General features: G+C 45.5%; 1 protein-coding gene across 1 annotated transcript; it reads left to right on the forward strand.

The window, feature by feature from the left end:
- Positions 1–8151: 8151 nt before the first annotated feature.
- Positions 8152–13013, forward strand: LOC137366678 (probable G-protein coupled receptor 139). Its single transcript, XM_068028355.1, has 3 exons — positions 8152–8307; positions 9241–9262; positions 12103–13013. The coding sequence occupies exons 1-3, from the start codon at positions 8152–8154 to the stop codon at positions 13011–13013; spliced, it is 1089 nt and encodes a 362-aa protein (XP_067884456.1).
- The last annotated feature ends 8569 nt before the right edge of the window (positions 13014–21582 follow it).

A 21582-nucleotide genomic window follows, 5' to 3' on the forward strand; every position in this document is an offset into this window, starting at 1 on the left:
TGTATTCCAGAAATCCATTTACATGTCTGTCCATGTCAGTCTGCCCCTCCTAGGATATGAGGTAATATAATGGAATGGATTAAGGATTGGTTAACAGGCAGAAAACAAAGAGCAGGAATAAATGGGTCATTCTCACATTGGCAGGCTGTGACCAGTGGGGTACCACAAGAATCAGTACTTGGGACCCAATTGTTCACAATATTGATCAATCATTTCAATCTGTCTGTTCCTCTCTGGTCCAATGTCCAGTAAATCCTTAAGGTTACAGAGGATGGGATCTTTCCTGATTGACACAATGGGCTGAATCATGTGCATGAGGCAGAATTCCTGGCACTGGCCTGGAGTGCCGGAGGAACACTGCATGTTTTCAGCCACCGTCCCCCATCCCGCCACCCCCCCCCTCCACCCCTACTGAGCGATACTCTGGTCTTTTGGGGTGCAGGTTTCACCAGGTGGGATCCTCGTCCCATTAACTCACTAGCTAGCTCAGCAGTATCGCAAGTGCTGCCAGGAGCGGTGGCCACTACTGGTTCTGGGAACACAGGTGTATAGGAGCATAGGAGCAGGAGTAGTCCATTCAGCCCGTCGAGCCTACTCCGCCATTCAGTATGGTCATTCACTTCAATGTTTTTCCCACATTATGCCCGTATCCCTTTATGTCATTTGTATTTGTAAATCTCTCAATATTTACTTTAAAGATACTCAATGATTAAGCTTCCAGAACCCTCTGGGGTAGAGAATTCCAAAATTCACAACCCGATGGGTAAAGCAATTTCTCCTCATCTGTATCCTAAATGGCTTCCCCCTTATTCTGCAATTGTGTCTCCTGTTTCTCGACTACGCAACCAGGGCACACAACTTACCTGCATCTCCCCTGCCTATCCCTTTAAGTATTGTGTAAGTTTCGATGAGATCAGCTCACATTCTTCGAAGCTCTAGAGAATACAGGATCAGTTATCAATGTCCCTTCATAGGTTAGTCCCGCCGTCCCGGGAATAACTCTGGTGAACCTTCTTTTCACTCCCTCTATGGCAATACGATTCTTCCTAAGGTAAGGGGACTAATGCTGCACACAGTACTCCAGGTGCGGTATAACCAAAGTTCTATAAAATTGAAGCAAGACTTTACTACTCCTGTACTCAAATCCTCTTGCGATAAAGGCTAACATACCATTAACCTTCTTATTTGCTTGCTGCACCTATATGTTAGACTTACTGACGAGCAAACTCAGGTCCCATTGTATATCTAAACTTTTTAATCTCTTACCGTTTAAGAAATACCCTGCACATCCATTCCTCCTACAAATGTGGATGACCTTACACTTCTCCACATTATATTCCATCTGTCAGGTTCTTGCCCACTCAGCAAGTCTTTCCAAATGCCTTTGTAGCCACTTTGCATCATCCTCACACACACATGCCCACCTAGTTTTGTGTCATCCACGAACTTGAAAATATTACATTTGACCCCCACATCGAACTGATTTATATATATAACGTGTAAACAATTGGGTCCCAAGTACTGATCCTTGTGGTACCACACTAGTCACAGCCTGCCAACGCGAGAATGGCCCGTTTATTCCTACTCTCTGTTTTCTGTCTGTTAACCAATTCTTAATCCATTCCATGACATTACCACTTATTCCATGTACTTTAATTTTGCTAACCAATGTCCTATGGGGGACCTTAACGAATCCCTTTATTAATTCTGTTAGCAGCATCCTCAAAAATCGTCAAACATGATTTCCCATTGATAAATCCATGTTGACTATGCTAAATCAGGTCGTTATTATTCAAGTATCCATTTATCATATCCTTCAGAATAGAGTCTAACATTTCCCTACTACTGATGTAAGGCTAACAGATCTATAGTTCGCCGTTTTCTCTCGCCCTCCTTTCTTTAATAGTAGGGTGACATTTGCAGCTTTCCAATCTACAGGAACCGCTCCAGAATCTATGGAAGTTTGGAAGATGATCACCAATGTTTCCTCTATTTCCATAGCTACCTTTTTCAACACTCTGGGATGTAGAATATCAGGTCCTGGGGACTTATCAACGTTCTGCCCACTTACTTTCTACAATGCAACCTTCTTACTAACGCTAAAGTACTTTAATTCCTCTTTCTCCCTCATCACTTGGATTTCTAAGTCTGGGAGATTCCTTGTTTCTTACTCGGTGAAGACAGACACAAAGTAATCATTTAGCTTCTCTGCATTTTCTCTATTCCCGATTGTAGATTCTCCTGACTCTACCTGCACTTGACCCACATTTGTCTTCGCCAAACGTTTCCTTTTTCTGTACCTATAGAAGGTTTTACAGTCCGTTTTTAAGTTTCTTGTGCTAGTTTACATTCATATTCTATTCCTCTTTTCTTTATCAGTTTCTTGGTCTTGCTTTTCTGTATTCTCAAATCCTCCCAATCCTGAGGTTTACTATTATTTCTGGCAACGTTATATTTTCTTTATTTGCAGACAATCCTTAACCTCCTTTGTTCTTCACGTTGACTGCCTTACTCTTGTGGTTCTTGTGCCTTGATGGAATGTATAGTTGCTTTCAGCAATGCAATACTTATTTGCAGATTATCCATTGCCTATGTACTGTCATCCATTTTAATCTATTTTCCCAATCCACCTCAGACAATTTGCTCCTCATACCTTCAAAATTTCCTTTGTTCAAATTTAACACCCTGGCTCGTGCTTGAACTACTTCATTGTCATACATAATGTAAAATTCTGTCATATCATATTCACTCATCCCTAATGGTTCTTTTATGACAGGAATATTAATCAGCCATTTCTCTTGAAATAATACTAGATCTAAAATAGCCTGCTCCCCAGTCGGTTTCTCAACATAATGCTCTAGAAAACCATCCCTAGCACACTCCAGAGACTCGTGGTACAGCATTAGTGCTTATTCGTGTTACCCAGTCCATGTGCAAATTGTAAGCACCCATGCTTACTGTATTACCCAAGCTATATGTTTCCCTAATCTCCTGATTAATACCATACCCCACAGTACTACTACTTTTTGTTTTCCTATAAACAACTCCTACCAATGTTTGCTGCCCATTGCTGTTTCTTAGCTCAACCCAAACAGATTCCACAGATTTTGCTTACGATCTGAATTCCTCTCTTACGAATGTACTGACCCCATCTCTCACTATCAGTGCAAATCCACCTCCTTTTCTTTTTTTGGCTGTCCTTCCTAAATGTCAAGTATACTTGAATCTTCAGTTCCTAGTCTTGGTCAACCTGTAGCCACATTTCCGTAATGGCAATCACATCTTACTCATTTACCTCTATTTGTGCCTTTAAATCATCTACCTTGTTGCGAATGCTGCATACATTCATGTACTATGCCTTAAGCTTGCCTTCTTGCTATTATTCTGCATTCTAAACCTAGTTGTTGCATGCTTTTGTTTCACTTATCTTCTACTTGCTACTTTTCTACCATCGGCTACATGCTTTAATTCAATCCAGTTTGAGCGATGCTTCAGGTTCCCTTGCCTCTGAAAAGCTTGTTTGAACCCTCCCCCACAGGCTGGCCAATCTCTCTGCGAGGATATTAGTTCTGCTTCTGTTGAGCTGTCGCCCATACATGTTGCAGAGGTCCCACCTGCCGCAGAACCAGTCCGAATGCCGAAGAGATTTGAGGCCTTCCTCCTGCACCTATTCTACAGCCTCGGGCTTAATTGATCAATCCTCCTATTCCTGGGCTCTATATCACGTGGCACTGGGAGTAATCCTGAGATTACTTCTCTTGCGGCCATGCTTTTTAATTTCCTTCCTTACTTCATGGAATCTGCTTTCAGGACCTCATCCCTCTTCCTAGCTATGTTATTGCTATAAAGGTGAACCACGACCTCTGGCTGTTCACCTTCCCCCAGAAGGATGTCATGCAGCCGCTCCATTACATTCTTGGCTTTGGCACCAGGGAGGCAAAGTACTAATGTGGAGTCAAATTAACTGCCGCAGAAACGCCTGTTTGATCCCCGACTATCGAATCCCCTATATCTATTGCTCTTCCACTCTTCTTTTCCCCCTCCTGTGCAGCTGAGTCATGGACGTTGCTCTCGCTGCATTCCCTGAGGAGAAATCGCCCTCACCAATGTCCAAAAGGGAAAACCGATTAGCAAGCAAGATAAATTCAGGGAACTCCTGTACTGCCTACCTGGTTCTCTTTGACTGCCTGGCGATCACTTATTCCTTCTCCGCCCGCCTGCGATGTGACCACCTCAGTAAACGTGCTATTGATGGAGTCCTCCACCTCGTGGATGGACAACAGTGATGCAAGCCACCGCTCGAGTTCCGAAAGCCAGAGCTCAATCTTCTGCAGCTTGCGACAACTCTTGCAGATGTGTTAGTTGAGGATACGTGCCTCATCCATGGCTTCCCACAAACCACACAATGTCCATTCCCCTTGGATGAGCTGACGGGCCACAATAGATTGTGCAAACCAAATGTGCAATAATACTGTAGAGGAGAAATTCCTGCAGTGCGTACGTGATTTTTTTTGGACCAATACATTGAGGAACCAACGAGAGGACAGGCCATCCTGGACTGGGTATTGTGTAATGAGAAAGGGTTAGTTAACAAAGTAGTTGTGGGGGCACCCTTGGGGAAGAGCGACCACAACATGATAGAATTCTTCATTAAGATGGAGAGTGAGAGAGTTGATTCCGAGACTCGGGTCCTGAAACTAAATAAAGGAAACTATGAAGGCATGAGGCACGATTTGGCTATGTTAGACTGGGGAGCGTTACTTAAGGGGAAGACATTGGATAGTCTATGGCTAGCATTTAAAGGTTGCATGGATGAATTGCAACAATTGATCATTCATGTGGCTCAACCGTGGCTTAAAAAAGAAATTAGGGATAGTATTAGATCCAAGGAGGAGAAATATAAAATGGCCAGAGCAAGCAGCAATTCTGAGAATTGGGAGCAGTTTGGAATTCTGCAAATGAGGAAAAAATAATTGAATAAGAAGGGGGGGGGGGTAAGTAGATTATGAAGGTAGGCTTGCAGAGAACATAAAAACTGACGGTAAAAGCTTCTATAGATATGTAAATATAAAACGATTAGGGCAAACAAATGTGGGTCCCTTACAGTCGGAAACGGGGGAATTTATAATGTGGAACAAAGACATGGCAGACCAATTAAATACATACTTTGGTTCTGTCTTCACAAAGGAGGACATAGATTAGCTCCCAGAAATGTTGGGGAACATAGGATCTAGTGAGAAGGAGGAACTGTATGAAAACAGTATTAGTAGGGAAATGGTGTTAGGCAACTTGATGGGATTGAAGGCTGATAAACCCCCGGGAATGATAATCTACATCCCAGAGTAGTTAAGGAAGTGGCCCTTGAAATGGTAGATGAATTGCTGGTCATTTTTTCGAAATCCCATGACCCTGAAACAGTTCCAACGGATTGGAGGAGAGCTAATGTAACCCCACTATTTCAAAAAGGAGGTATAGAGAAAACAGGGAATTATAGACAGGTTAGACTGACTCAGTAGTGGGGAAAATGCTAGAGTCCATTATAAAAGATGCAACAGCAGAGCACTTGGAAAACAGTGACAGGATCAGACAAAGTCAACATGGATTTACGAAAGGGAAATCATGCTTGACAAATCCACTGGATATTTTTGAGGATTGAACTAGTAGAATAGATCAGGGAGAACCAGTGGATGAGGTGCATTTGTGCTTTCAGAAGGCTATCGATAATGTCCGCCATAAGAGATTAACGTGTACAATGAAAGCACATGGGACTGGCGGTAAGGTAATGACATGGATAGAGAACTGGTTGGCAGACAGGTAACAAAGAGTAGGAATAAACGGGCCTTTTTCCGAGTGGCAGGCAGTGACTGGTGGAGTAGTGCAGGGATCAGTGCTGGGACCCCAGCTATTCACAACATATATTAATGCTATAGATGAGGGAATTAAATGTAATATATCCAAGTTTGCAGACGACACAAAGCTGCGTGGGAATGTGAGCTGTGAGGAGGATGCAATGAAGCTCCAGCATGATTTGGACAGGTTGAGTGAGTGGGCAAATACATGGCAGATGCGGTATAATGTGGATAAATGTAATGTTTTCCAATTTGGTGGCAATAACCCAAAGGCAGATTATTATATGAAAGGTGATACATTGGGAAAGGGGGAGGTGCAGCTAGACCTGGGTGTCCTTATGCACCAGTTGCTGAAAGTAAGCATGCAGGTGCAGCAGGCAATTAAGAAGGCAAATGGTGTGTCGGCCTTCAGAAGTACAGGATTCGAGTACAGGAGCAAGGATATCCGACTGCAATTATACAAGGTCTTGGTGAGACCACATCTGAGCATTGCGTGCAGTTTTGGTCTCCTTGTCTGAGGAAGGATGTTCTTGCTATGGAGGGACTGCAGCAAAGGTTCACCGGACTGATTCCTGGAATGGCAGGACAGGAGTATGAAGAGAAATTTGGTTGATTAGGCTTCTATTCTCCAGAGTTTAGAAGAATGAGAGGGGATCTCATAGATACTTACAAGATTCCAACTGGATTGGACAGACTAGATGCAGGAAGGATGTTCCCGATGGCGGGGGAGTCCAGGACAAGGGGGTCATAGTCTAAGGATAAGGGGTAAGCCATTTATGACCGAGATGAGGAGACATTTATTCACCCAGAGGGTGGTGAACCTGGGGAATTATCTACCACGGAAAGCAGTTGAGGCCAAATAAGTAAATATATTTAAGAAAGAATTAGATATCTTTCTTAGGGCTAAAGGGATCAAGGGATAGGGGGAGAAAGTGGGAACAAGGTATTGAGTTTTGATGATCAGCCATGATCGTATTGAATGGTGGTGCTGGCTCGAAGGTCCGAATGGCCTACTCCTGCTCAAATTTTTCTATGTTTCTAACGGAACTTTAAAAACTTGTTATTACAATGAGAAGTAAAATAACTTACCAGTTCCTCACCGATCAACTACTTCCCCGGTACCGAAGAGAGAGGCAGCTGATGGAGGCTGCAATAAGGTAGAAACAGAAAGAAAAGAGCACGTCACTCACTCACCTCCCTCATGCACCAAACGCCCACGTCATAATCTGCTCACTCAAATTAGATCTCTATGCAGGCAAATTTATAATGTCTCAACATCCTTGCTGGGAGGTTTGCTGGTGCTGTTGGGTCGTGGGGGGACGGGGGTTAAAATAATTTGGCAGAGGGAATGGAGACAAAGTGCAGGTACTGTTGGGGATAATGCACAGACAAATTAGAAGAGAAACTGTGTCAGTCTGGAAGGCAGAGCAAATATAGACTTGTTAAGGTACAAGTAAAAGATGCAAGGTTGAATTGCATTTATTTTAGTGCAAGAAGTCTAACTAGTAAGGCAGATGAATTGATGGCGTTGATTAGCACATGAGAATATATAATTGCCAGCACAGAGACATGGTTGAGGGAAGGGCAGGACTGGCAGCTTAACATCCCAAACTATAGAATCTTCAGACGTGATAGGGGAGGGGGTAAAAGAGGAGGTGGCATTGATCTGTCGATAAAGGAGTCAATTACTGCAGTAATGAGGGATGATATCCTGGAAGGTTCCTCGAATGAGGCCATATGGGTAGATCTTAAAAAAAAAGGGGTCAATCACTTAGCTGGGGGTGTACTACAGGCCTGCAATCTGTCAGGCAGTAGTAGATGAGCAGATATGTAAACAAATCTCTGAGAGGTGCAAAAATATTAGGATAATAATAGTAGGGGATTTAAACTTCCCCAATATTGGAGGGGACAGCATTAACGCAAAAAGCTTAAAGGGGCGGAATTCTTCGAGTGCTTTCAAGAGAGCTTTTTGAGCCAGTATGTGGTGAGTCCTACAAGAGTAGGGGCAGTACTGGACCTAATTCTAGGCAATGCGGCCGGAGAACTGGCAGAAGTAGCAGTGAGGGAGCATTTCTGGGATAATGACCATAACTCTGTAAGATTTAAGGTTGTTATGGGCAAGGACATAGAGGGACCGGAAATAAGGGTACTGAATTGGGGGAAGGCAGATTTCAACATGATAAAACAGGATCTGGCCAACGTGAACTGGGAGCAGCTTCTTAAATGAAAGTCTACATCAGACCAGTTGGAGTCATTTAGAAAGGGAATTGTGAGGATTCAGGTGCAGCATGTTCCCATAAAGATGAAGAGTCGGACCAACAGGTCAAGGGAACCCTGGATGTCAAGGGATATAGAGGATGGATCACGGGAAAAAAAGGAAGCATATGGCAGAATCAGAGTGCTGCAAAGGGCGGAGGCCCTAGAGGAGTATAGAAAGTGCAGAGGAGTACTTAAGAAAGTAATTAGGAGAGCGGAGAGAGGGCATGGAAAATCACTGGCAGACAAGATAAAAGAAAATCCCAAGGCGTTTTATAAGTATGTTAGGGCCGACAGGATAACCAGGGAAAAGTTGGGGCCCGTTAGGGATCAGAGAGGCAATCTGTGTGTGGGGCCAGAGGACATCGGGGAGGTTTTGAATGAATACTTTTCATCTGTGTTCACTATGGAGAGGGACGATGTAGATGTAGTAATTAGGGAGGGGGATTGTGATAGACTTGATCAAAGTAGCATTGTAAAAGAGGAAGTATTGACTATATTAGCGGGATTAAAGGTTGATAAATCCCCGGGCCCAGATGAGCCCTATCCCAGGCTGTTGTGTGAGGCAAGGGAGGAGATAGCGGGGGCTCTGACACAAATTTTCAGATCCTCTCTGGCCTCAGGAGAGGTACCAGAGGATTAGAGGACAGCGAATGTGGTGCCATTATTGAAGAGGGCAGTAGGGATAAATCAGGTAATTACAGGCCGGTGAGTCAGACATCAGTGATAGGGAAAGTATTGGAAAAAATTCTGAGAGACAGGATTAATATCCACTTGGAGAGGGAAGGATTAATCAGGAATAGTTAGCATGGCTTTGTCAGGGGGAGATCGTGTCTAACAAATTTGATTGAATTTTTCGAGGTGGTAACTAGATGTGTAGATGAGGGTAAAGCAGTTGATGTAGTCTACATGGACTTCAATGAGGCTTTTGATCAGGTCCATCATGGGAGATTGGTTAAAAAAAGTAAAAGCCCATGGGATCCAGGGCAATTTGGCAAATTGGATTCAAAATTGGCTCAGTGGAAGGAGGCAGAGTGCGATGGTGGAGGGTTGTTTTTGTGAATGGAAGCCTGTGACCAGTGGGGTACCACAGGGATCGTTACTGGAATCCTTAATGTTTGTTGTGTACATTAAGGATTTACTCGTGAATACAGGAGGTATGATCAGTATGTTCGTAGGTGACACGAAAATTGGTGATGTTGTAAATAGTGAGGAGGAAAGCCTTAGACTACAGGGCGATATAGATGGGCTGGTAAGATGGGCAGAGCAGTGGCAAATGGAGGTTAATCCTGAGAAGTATGAGTTGATGCACTTTGTGAGGTCTAACATTGCAAGGGAATATATAATGGATGGTCGGACCCTCGGGAGTACAAAGGGTCAGAGGGACCTTGGGTGCTTGTCCATAGATCACTGAAGGCAGCAGCACAAGCAAATACGGTTGTTAGGAAGGCATACGGGATACTTGCTTTTATTAGTCCAGGCATAAAATATAAGAGCAGGGAGGTTATGTTGGAGCTGTATAAAATGCTGGTTATGCCACCGTCGGAGTACTGTGTGCAGTTCTGGTCAATGGAGAGGGTGCAGAGGAGATTCAGCACGATGTTGCCTGGGCTGTAGAATTTCAGTTATTAAGGCAGACTGGATAGGCTTGGGTTGTTTTTCTTGGAGCGGAGAAGGCTGAGGGGGGACCTGTTTGAAGTATACAAATTTATGAGGGGCATTGATCGGATGGATAGGAAGAAACTTTTTCCCTTCGTGGAGAGCTCAATAACTAGGGGGCATAGACTTAAGGTAAGGTGCACAAGGTTTAGTGGGGAGTTGTGGAGACTTTGTTTTCACCCAGAGGGTGGTTGGAATCTGGAACACGCTGCCTGAAGGGGTGATAGAGGCAGGAACCGTCACAACGTTCAAGAAGTATTTAGATGAACACTTGAAACGTCATAACATACAAGGCTGTGGGCAAGTGTGGTAAAATGGGATTTGTTAGGATGGGTGCTCGATGGTTGGTGCAGACGGGTCGAAGGGCCTGTTTCTGTACTGTAAAACTCTATGACTCTATGACAACACGTGGTGGAATCTCCTGGACATTGGGAGAGGAGCAAACGCAGATTGGGTGATTGCATTGAAGGACTCCTCCGTTCAGTCTGCAAGCGTGACCCTGAGCTTCCAGTCAATTATCACTTTAGATCTACATCACACTCCCACTCTGACCTCGCTATCCTCAGCCTCCTACACTATTCCACTGAAGCTCAATGACCAACAGTGCTGAATTTATCGATTAGGTGTTTTAAAGCCTATTGGGTTCGCCACAGAGATTACAATATTCAGATAATAAACACTGCTCCCACTTTCTCGGCCAGCCTGTGCTGTTACTGATGGATAGCTAAAAAACAAGGATGTCTGCGATTTTATTCTTCACCATGTCCAGAGTCACTCAGAGTGGAGGTACTGTGGGCTGTTGTTTGGGGTGGGAATTCCCTATGGGTAGTCGGTAGGCTGATCCACATCCATGGGGTCTCCCCACCATTCTCTGTCACTTTTCCAGGCCACTGAATCTTTCTCGTCTTTGCCAAATTTTCCACGTTCCCCTCGTCCTCTGTTACTCTGCTGGAACCATTTGTATCTCCACTGAAACCATCCGTTCTTTTTTCTTTGACCCATTCACAATAATTCCATTTGTCATTGTATCACTCCCGCCCCTCCACCTGATCACAGATCTTCCCCTTTGTTCGTTCCACCCCCATACCCGACTTTTCACTGACTTTATCATTGTTTTAAAAGTGTAAATCTCTAACATCGCCCAGTATTTGCGAACGCCTATCAGACAGAAACGGTAACTCCCTTTCTGTGACAATATATGTTGCCCGACCGACAGATAGTTTTATTTTATTTCATTCTTCCACGGGATGTGTGTGTCGCTGGTAAAGCCAGTATTTGTTGCCCATCCCTAATTGCCCTCGACAGCTGAGCATCTTTCAAGACCATTTCAGAGGGCAGTTCAGAGTCGACCACATTGCTCTTCGTCTGGAGTCACATGTAAGCCAGACCAGGTAAGGAAGGCAGATTTTCTTCCTGAAACGACATTAGTGATGCTAATTTTTTTCACAACAACTGATGATAGTTTCATTGCACCATTACTGAGACGAGCTTAAAATTCCAGATTTTTTATTAATCAGCTGGTTTTATTACTTAATTGAATTTAATTTCTGCCAGCTGCCGTGGTGGGATTTAAACCTGTGTCCCCAGGGCATTAGCATGAACTCTTGAATATTGGTTCCGTGACAATAGCACGACAACACATTTTCCTTCTTCGAAATTGTCTTTTTTATCATATTAACAGCAGTGTCAGTATTTTGTATTTACTCCAATACTTCGACCTGAATATTCACAGACTTGTGGTCTAGGTGATGCTTGGAGTTTCAGAGTTTTATCTCTACACTGACTGTTTTACCCTCGACAGGCTCCCCGTCCTGATGTCAGACTGAAAGACAGGCTTTGCTTCCAATCGTACAGGAAGGAGTCTGGAGCAAACCTTCGGACCAGGGCAGTCCGAAAGCTGACCGCGGGGTGTGGGAGGCGCTGAATGTGATCGGGGTGTCTAATTGTACACTCGAGAAGGGGAGAGAGTGATGAAACGTCCGATAACTGGGCTGCCAATCCCCAACATCGGGGTGCGATTTCACCTCCTGAAATGTGATCTCAGTCCAGGGAGGAATGGGACCTGGGGAATGTGTGATCCAGGAGACGATGTATGGTCTGATACTGGGAGAGAGATTCCCTCCTGGAGGAAATTCTGATCCTGGAAGGGCGGACCCCAGGGTGTGGGGTCCAATCTCACGGTTGGGGTCCATTTCTTGTGGGGAGGACGGATCTAATAGCCAATATCGTGTTTTATTCTATCTGTTGTGAGTTATAGTTTGTGATAAAGCCCTGCCGTTACTGTCTGGAGAATGTTTACCAGTAATTTCCTGTCATTATTCTCTTCTCTCTATTATAGTTAATTTACTGACGATTGTGATCCTTTATCGGGGAAAGTGCGGCCTCTCCACCTGCACCACTCGCTACCTGTTGGCCATGGGCACGGCAGATCTGTTCGTTATTGTCACTGAGGTCATACTGTTGCGGATCAGTGCTCATTATTTCCCGGGTACTTTCCTGAAAATCACCACTGTGTGTAGTGTTAACATCGTACTGTTTTGTGCAGCCACAGACTGTTCTGTCTGGTTCACCATCACTTTCACCTTTGATCGATTTGTGGCTATTTGTTGCCAGAATCTGAAAACAAAATATTGCACTGAGAAAACAGCGGCTGTGGTTCTAGCAACAACCTGCATACTCCTCTGTTTTGAAAACATCCCTTACTTCTTTACTTTTGAACCTGCATGGATAATAGACAATGTACCGTGGTTCTGTGTTATGAAGTCAAGCTATTATACTGAGCTTGGATGGATGGGATTAGACTGGTTTGACACTGTTTTAACCCCATTTCTCCCATTTGTTTTAATTCTGTTGCTCAATACTCTGACAGTCAGACACATTTTTGTGACTAGTCAAGTCCGTAAGGGACTGAAGGGGCAGAACAAGGGAGAGAATCGCAGTGACTCCGAAATGGAGAGCAGAAGGAAGTCTGTCATTTTACTCTTCACCATATCCGGAAGCTTCATACTTTTGTGGTTTGTGGATGTTGTGCATTTCTTATATTATAACATCACAGTATCTGATCCCAGGGACTACGACTATTCTGAATCTATATTTCAACAAGTCGGATGGATGCTGCGGATTTTAAATAGCTGCACAAACACATTTATCTATGGGGTGACTCAGTCCAAATTCAGAGAGCAGCTCAAGAGTCTGGTGAAATATCCCGTTGCATCAGTTATTCAACTAATGAATAAACAAAACAACTGAGAGCAGCCCAGAGGCGAATCCCAGTGCTTCCAGTCCATGAATATAATATTTATCCCCAACGGGCATGAGAGCACTGACAGCTGGATGACCCAAAATAAATTGATGGGTCGGGGTGGGGCAGACACATATGCCGAAGAGCAGTAGAGCAGGAGAGAAGAGGTGACCGACAGCTGGATGACTGGAATACCACTGGTGTGCCAGCTGTCACACATACCAAAGCGTAGCTGGGTGGCGTGCAAGAGGTGACCAACAGTTGAATGACTGTAAAAACACTGTATGGGTTTGGTGAGGTGGCTTGTTGCACAATGCAAAGAACAATGTGTCGGTGGGCAAGAGTTAACCTTTTTAATCGCAAGAATAAAGGGGGCAGATGAGATTCATAGTGTCACCTGCAGGATAGGAGGGGAAGCAGCAATCACAATCTCCCCTCAAACTCCACTGTTCCATTCTTAGTTCATCAGTCCACTTCAGCAAAGAAAACATGTTCAAAGACAAGCAAAATTTTGCAGATTGTGCAAATCTACTCATGTCAGTTGATTAATATTATTTGTGTCATTTTTGGAGACACTTTATTGAGTGGGTCTCCCTTCCATTCCCCCAACCTGTTCATTGCTGTCTCTCCCTCTCTTTCTTTCTGGGTGAGACTGCGGTGTTGTTGGGGGCGTTATTGGGTATGCTCTCGATGTCAAAGAGGAGAGCAAAGGTCTCGGAGCGTTGCAGGGGATGGAAGAGCTGGCATAGAGAGGTAGTCTTGCAGTAGATCGTGTCGTAAACAGAGATTGTGACAGTTGTAGAGTCTGTGAATGTTAAATAGACAGGGAAGGCTGTATCGTCCTGCGGTGATTACAGAGATAGGGCGGATTGTAGGTCTGGAGGAGGGTGCAGAGATAGGACGGGTTGGTGGCCTAGAGCAGGTTTCAGCGATAGAGATGGAAGTAGGGGCTGCAGGGAGTGACAGAGATGGGGAGTCTTGTGACTTGAGGAGGTTACAGATATAGGAAGGGTTGTTGGGGCTGAAGAGGTTACTGAGATGGGGATGAGGTCATGGAAAGGATGAGTTTTTATTTTAAAATGACGTTGTTGGACCATGGTTTAAGTTGGTCAGCGAACACAGGCAGATGGGTGAATGGGACATTATGCGAGTTAAGACATGGGACAGAAGAAAGTTGGATGAGTTGAAGTTGATGAAGAGTGGAAAATAGGAGATCTTCTTCAACTCTGAAGATAACAAAGGCATGGCTGAGGATTTCCATTGCAGATGAAGTGAGACTGGGGTGGAGACAGACATTATTCATCTACCCGTTCATATTCAGTGGCACTGTGAGATTGAGATCGCACATGAACTAATTCATAAACCACACGTACTTACTCACAGACCATGGATACATACTGCAGGGTCACCACCCCCACCTACGCCCCCTCCCCTGCCTCCCTCCCCCACTCACCAATGTCTGTGACAGTGCAAATATCTGTCATATCTTTCCAAAATATTTTCGCTGTATAGATTGATTCACAGGATGTGCTTGTCATTGTCAACAGTGACATTAATTTCCCAGCCTTAGCTGCCACTTGAGAAGGTGGTTTCCGGCCTTCTATTGAATAATAAAATCTTAGAAAGTTTAAAGCACATCAGTAGACCACTTGGCCCATCGTGTCCATGCCGGCCAAAAGGAGATAACCTAATCTAATCCCACTTTATATGCTGAACTAGCTCCTATCCCTTCTGGCGATGGAGTTCCCACAGTGGCTGCTATGGAGAGAGTTCCAGGATCTGGTTCAGTTGTGCAGACTGCCATGGCCGACAAACAATCCCTGTCTGTTTTTGCAGGTGAAGACTGGGCCACTTGAATGAGGCAAGGTAATGAATTGCCAGAAAGAAAAGGAACATATTTTCTTTGATATCTATTTTAAACAAAAATGTAATCTGCTTGCTGCAGCTACATACCACAAGTGTCTTCTGGCGCTATTGGAGGAAACAGATAAGCTTGGTTCAGTCTTGTCTCCACCCGGATCCTCTTCGGCAACAATGATGACTATGGCCTGTCCCGTTGCCCCTCAGTGGCCAGCATCTTTGTGAGAGGAAACGACAAAAAAGAATCAACAAAGAATGTTCCAAAAGGGCTTGGTGAAGAGACGGAGGATTCCCAATGAAATAAAGACAATTGATAGTTTGAAATGCAGGGAAGTTTTTAGGGGCCAGACACATTAATACTTTAACCCCAACCCCGCTCAACGTAATTTTCGACCATGGGGGCGGGGTGCAGTGTGAGGGAAACACAATTATGGAGTTTGCTTCCTCTTCTCCTTCTTGGAAATGATGGCCCACCGTGTGGTTGCATCTCCCCCTCTCCACGTGTTATCCGCTCGGTGGATGTGGTTCCCCCTCACGAGACGTTACTCGCTGTGTAAATGTGGCTTCCCTTCAACACGTGTTAACCACTGTACACATGCAGCTCCCCTATCCTCTTGCAACAGGTGATATGTGCCCCAAACAGTATCAGGTGGACCTCTCGCTTAGAGAAATTCATCGAATCACGATCCACTGAACGGGAAATCAGCCTGGTGTAGAAATTCACTATTCTCTGGGAAAAGAACCATCTCATTACATCCAAACTAGACGAGGCATGGACTACTTAAAATTCTGAGCGAGGGTCCTCGTGAACTTATTTTCTTGGAACAAGCTCAACGGGAACACAACCTATTTCCATCATCATCTTGTGAATGTGGGTCAGATCACCCCTTAATGTACCCTTCTCTGAAATTGAGAATCCCAATCCTTCAGCATAACTTGATAACAAAGATGCATTAAAGTGGAAATCAGTCTCTTGTCAATATTTATTACACTGCCTGCTTTAATCACCATTGGCCTATTTTAAAATTTCCAACATTGGCAGCCAAGCCTTCAAACATCTCCGTCTCTCTCCATCTCTTTCTCTCTCGCTCTCTCTCTCTTTCGCTTCATTTAAGACTTGTAAGCCTCCACTGCACCTTCTCCCAGGTCTTGACATTTTTCCTAAAGTTTTGTAACGAGAATCGTACACTTTGTTCCAGTTGAAACAAAACTAACGATTTGAATGAGGCATTTCATTTTAATTCCTTAATTTTTTTCCAGAAATCATCATTCGCTGTACCAGACAGGCTGATGATCTTTGCTCTATGATCATATCATTCGTAATTTCTGTGCACTACTGGAACAAATCCGTCAGTTTTGTGGTCTCATAGTTGGTTGTTATGAACTCCTACTGGCAAAGGAAAAGAATAGGATGTAGTAAAATAATGGAGCTCCATTAGTGAGTACTTTGAGGCGGGTAACGCTCCAGAGTCCTCTTACTTTATCTGTGCTGAGACGGATGATTACAGAGAGACCAGAGGGATGCAACTAAACACACAATTACACACATACGCACACACAGACTCACATTGACACACACACACACACACACACACACTCACACACAAGAATACGACACACTCACACATGCATGCTTACACACAGACACACACACAACCCACACACACAGACACTCACTTAAATACAAGCACAAGAACACGACACAAAAATAGGAGCAGGAGTAGGCAATTCATCCCCTTTGAACCTGCTCCAATATTCGATAACATCATAGCTGAGCTGATTGTGGACCCAACTCATGTGCCCTGCCTGTCTCCCATAACATTTGACTTGCGTGTCGATCAAAAACCTATCTAACTCGGCCTTGACTATACCCAATGACTCAGCCTGCACTGCTCTCTGGGGAAGAAAATTCCAGAGACTAACGACCCTCTGAGAGAAAAGAAAAAGCTCTTCATCTCCATCTTTCACGATGGAATGATAGACACCCAGCTTGTCAACTGTTCCTCCTAGTTGTAGAACGGGGAAACATCTTCTTTGTATCCACGTTGTCCAGCCAGCGCCCCCACCTGCCCCCTACCCCGCCCCCTACTGCACCCAGGATTTTATATTTCAATTAGATCTGCTCTCATTTGTCTGAACACCAATACGTGCTGGCCCAATCTGCACAACCATTGCTCATAGCATAACACTTTCATCCCAGGAATCAGTCGACTGAAGCTTCCCCGAACTGCTTCTAATGCAATGATACATTTCTTAAGTAAGGAGACCAAAACTGACCTCCATATGAGGTCTAAGGTCCTTTACAGCTGTAGCAGAACTTCTGTCCGTTTATACTCGATTCCCCTTGCATTAAAGCCTAAACTTCCATTGCCTTCCGGATCACTTGCTGTACCTGCATAGTGACGTCTTGTGATTAATGTACCGGGACATCTAGGTCCATCTGCATGGTAGAGTTCTTCAGTCTCTCCTCTCAAATGAGATACAGTTTGTTCTTTTCTTCCCGCTAACGTGGTAAATTCGCATTTTCCCACATTATAATCCATGAGCTAAATTTTTTCTCACTCACTTAACCTATCCAAATTCCTCGTTCCGTCCATTGACACCATACCTTCCTACCGTTAGGAACCAAACATTCGGTCCTTGTAAATCATTGATATTTTTTTCTATTCATTCATGGGATATGGGCGTCACTGGCTATGTCAGCATTTATTGCCCATCACTAATTGCCCTTGAGAAGGTGGTGGTGAGCTGCCTTCTTGAACCACTGTAGTCCATTTGGGGTAGGTAGACCCACAATGCTGTTTGAAATGGAGATGTTTGATTTTGAACCAGCGACAGTGAAGGAACGGTGAGATAGTTCCAAGTCAGGATGGTGTGTGACATGAAGGGGAACTTGCAGGTGGTGGCGTTCCCATGCATTTGCTGCCCTTGCCCTTCTAGTTGGTAGAGGTAACGGATTTGGAAGGTGCTGTCTAAGGAGCCTTGGTGCGTTGCTGCAGTGCATCTTGTAGATGGTACACACTTCTGCCACTGTGCGTCGGTGGTGAAGGCAGTGAATGTTTGTGGATAGTGTGCCAATCAAGTGGGCTGCTTTGCCCTGGATGAAGTCGAGCTTCTTGAGCGTTGTTGGAGCTGCACCCATCCAGGCAAGTGGAGAGTATTGCATCACATTCCTGACTTGTTCCTTGTAGTTGGTTGACAGGCTTTGGGGAGTCAGGAGGTGAGTTACTCGCCTCAGGATTCCTAGCCTCTGCCATGCCCTTGTAGCCACGGTATTTATATGGCTACTCCAGTTTAGTTTCTGGTCAATGGTAGCCCCTAGGATGTTGATAGTGGGGGATTCAGCGATGGTAATGCCATTGAATGTCAAGGGGAGATGGGTAGATTCTCTCTTGTTGGAGATGGTCATTGCCTGGCACTTGTGTGGCGCGAATGTTACTTGCCACTTGTCAGCCCAAGCCTGGATATTGTCCAGGTCTTGCTGCATTTATACACAGATTGCTTCAGTGAATGGTGCTGAACATTGTGCAATCATCACCGAACATCCCACTTCTGACCTTATGATTGAAGGAAGGTCATTGATGAAGCAGCTGGAGATGGTTGGGCCTAGGACACTACCCTGAGGTACTCCTGCAGTGATGTCCTGGAGCCCAGATGATTGACCTCCAACAACCACAGCCATCTTCCTTTGCGCTAGGTAAGACTCCAGCCAGTGGAGGGTTTTGCACCTGATTCCCATTGACCTCAGTTTTGCTGGGGCTCCTTGCTGCCATACTCGGTCAAATGCTGCCTTGATGTCGAGGGCAGTCACTCTCACCTCACCCCTTGAGTTCAGCTCTTTTGTCCATCTTTGAATCAAGTCTGTAATGAGGTCCGGAGCTGAGTGGCCCTGGCGGAACCTAAACTGAGCGTCACTGAGCAGGCTATTGCTAAGCAAGTGCTGCTTGATAGCACTGTTGATGACACCTTCCATCACTTTACTGATGATTGAGAGTAGGCTGATGGGGCAGTAATTGGCCTGGTTGGACTTGCCCTGCTTTTTGTGTACAGGACATACCTGGGCAATTTTCCACATTGCAGGGTAGATGCCACTGTTGTAGCTGTACTGGGACAGCTTGGCTAGGGGCGCGGCAAGTTCTGGAGCACAGGTCTTCAGTACTATTGCCGGAATATTGTCAGGGCCCATAGCCTTTGCAGTATCCTGTGCCTTCAGTCATTTCTTGATATCACGTGGAGTTAATCGAATTGGCTGAAGTCTGGCATCTGTGATGCTGGGGATTTCAGGAGGAGGCCGAGATGGATCATCAACTCGGCACTTCTGGCAGAAGATTGTTGCAAATGCTTCACCCTTATCTTTCGCACTGATCTGCTTGGCTCCCCCATCATTGAGGATTGGGATATTAGTCGAGCCACCTCCTCCAGTTAGTTTTTTAATTGTCCACCACCATTCATGGCTAGATGTGGCAGGACTGCAGAGCTTAGATCTGATCCGTTGGTTATGGGATTGCTTTGCTCTGTCTATCGCATGCTGCTTACGCAGTTTGGCATGCAAGTAGTCCTGGGAATAGCTTCACCAGGTTGACACCTCATTTTGACGTATGCTTGGTGCTGCTCCTGGCATGCCCTCCTGCACTCTTCATTGGACCAGGGTTGATCTCCTGGCTTGATGGTAATGGTAGAGTGGGGGATATGCCGGGCCATGAGGTTACAGATTGTGGTTGAGTACAATTCTGCTGCTGCTGATGGCCCACAGCGCCTCATGCATGCCCAGTTTTGCATTGCTAGATCTGTTCGAAATCTAACCCATTTAGCACAGTGACAGTGCCACACATCACGATGGACGATATCCTTAATGTGAAGGCGGTACTTCGTCTCCACAAGTACTGTGCGGTGGTCAGTCCTACCAATACTGTCATGGACAGATGCATCTGCGGCAGGCAGATTGGTGAGGACGAGGTCAAGAATGTTCTTCCCTCGTGTGGGCGGCACAGTGACGCAATGGTTAGCACCGCAGCCTCACAGCTCCAGCGACCCGGGTTCAATTCTGGGTACTGCCTGTGTGGAGTTTGAAAGTTCTCCCTGTGTCTGCGTGGGTTTTCTCCGGGTGCTCCGGTTTCATCCCACAAGTCAATAGACTTGCATGTTGGTAGGTAAATTGGCCATGATAAATTGCCCCTAGTATAGGTAGGTGGTAGGGAAATATAGAGACAGGTGGGGATGTGGTAGGAATATGGGATTAGTGTAGGATTAGTATAAATGGGTGGTTGATGGTCGGCACAGACTCGGTGGGCCGAAGGGCCTGTTTCAGTGCTATATCTCTTAAAAAAATAGACACCTGCCGCAGAACCAGTCTAGCAGCCATGTCCTTTAGTACTCGGCCAGCTCGGTCAGTTGTGGTGCTACCGAGCCACTCTTGGTGATGGACATTGAAGTCCCCCACTCAGAGTACATTTTGTGCCCTTGCCACCCCAGTGCTTCCTCCAAGTGGTTTGAAACGTGGAGGAGTACTGAGTCATCAGCTAACGGAGGGCGGTAGATGGTAATCAGTAGTAGGTTACCTTGCCCATGTTTGACCTGATGCCATGAGACCTCATGGGGTCCGGAGTCAATGTTGAGGACCCCCAGGGCGACTCCCTCCCTACTGTATACCACTGTGCCACCACCTCTGGTGGGTGTGTCCTGCCGGTGGGACAAGACATACCCGGGGATGGTGTTGGCATTGTCTGGGACATTGTCTGTTCGGTATGATTCCGTGAGTATGACTATGTCAGGTTGTTGCTTGACTAGTCTGTGGGACAGCTCTCCCAACTTTGGCATAAGGCCCCAGATGTTAGTAAGGAGGACTTTGCAGGGTCGACAGGGCTGGGTTTGCCTTTGTCATTTCCGGTGCCTAGGTCGCTGTCGGGTGTTCGGTCCGGTTTCATTCCTTTTTATAGACTTTGTGGTGGTTTGATACAACTGAGTGTCTTGCTAGGTCATTTCAGAGGGCATGTAAGAGTTAACCACATCGCTGTGGATCTGGAGTCAAATGCAGGCCAGACCAGGTCAGGAGGGCAGATTTCATTCCCTAAAGGACATTAGTGAACCAGATCGGTTTTTACAAAAATCGACAATGGTTTCATTGCCATCATTAGATAAGCTTTTAATTCCAGATTTATTAATTGAATTCAAATTGCACCTTCTCATGTGGTGGGATTCGGACCCATGTCCCCAGAGGAATACCCTGGGTCTCTGGGTTACTAGTCCAGTGATACTACCACTACGCCACCGCCTACCACACTGTCGAAGGTTCGGTACTGAGGGAGCACAGCAGTGTCATAAGGTCAGTACTGAAGGAGCACAGCACTGTCGGAGGGTCAGTACTGAGGGAGCACAGCAATGTCAAAGGGTCAGTACTGAAGGAACACTGCACTGTCGGAGGGTCAGCACTGACAGAGTGCCGTACTGTCGGCGGGTCAGTACTGGGGGAGCTCTGCACTGTCGGAGGGTCAGTACTGAGGGAGCACAGCAGTGTCGTGGGGTCAGTGCAGAGGGAGTGCTGCACTGACAGAGGGTCAGTAATGATGGAGCACTGCACTGTCCGAGAGTCAGTACTGAGGGAGCACTGCACTGTCCGAGAGTCAGTACTGAGGGTGTGCTGCACTGTCAGAGGGTGAGTACTGAGGGGATGCCGCACTCTCAGCGGGTCAGTAATGAGGGAGTGGTGCATTGTCGGTG

The sequence above is a fragment of the Heterodontus francisci genome, unplaced genomic scaffold (assembly GCF_036365525.1).
Source record: "Heterodontus francisci isolate sHetFra1 unplaced genomic scaffold, sHetFra1.hap1 HAP1_SCAFFOLD_490, whole genome shotgun sequence".
Lineage (NCBI taxonomy): Eukaryota > Metazoa > Chordata > Chondrichthyes > Heterodontiformes > Heterodontidae > Heterodontus > Heterodontus francisci.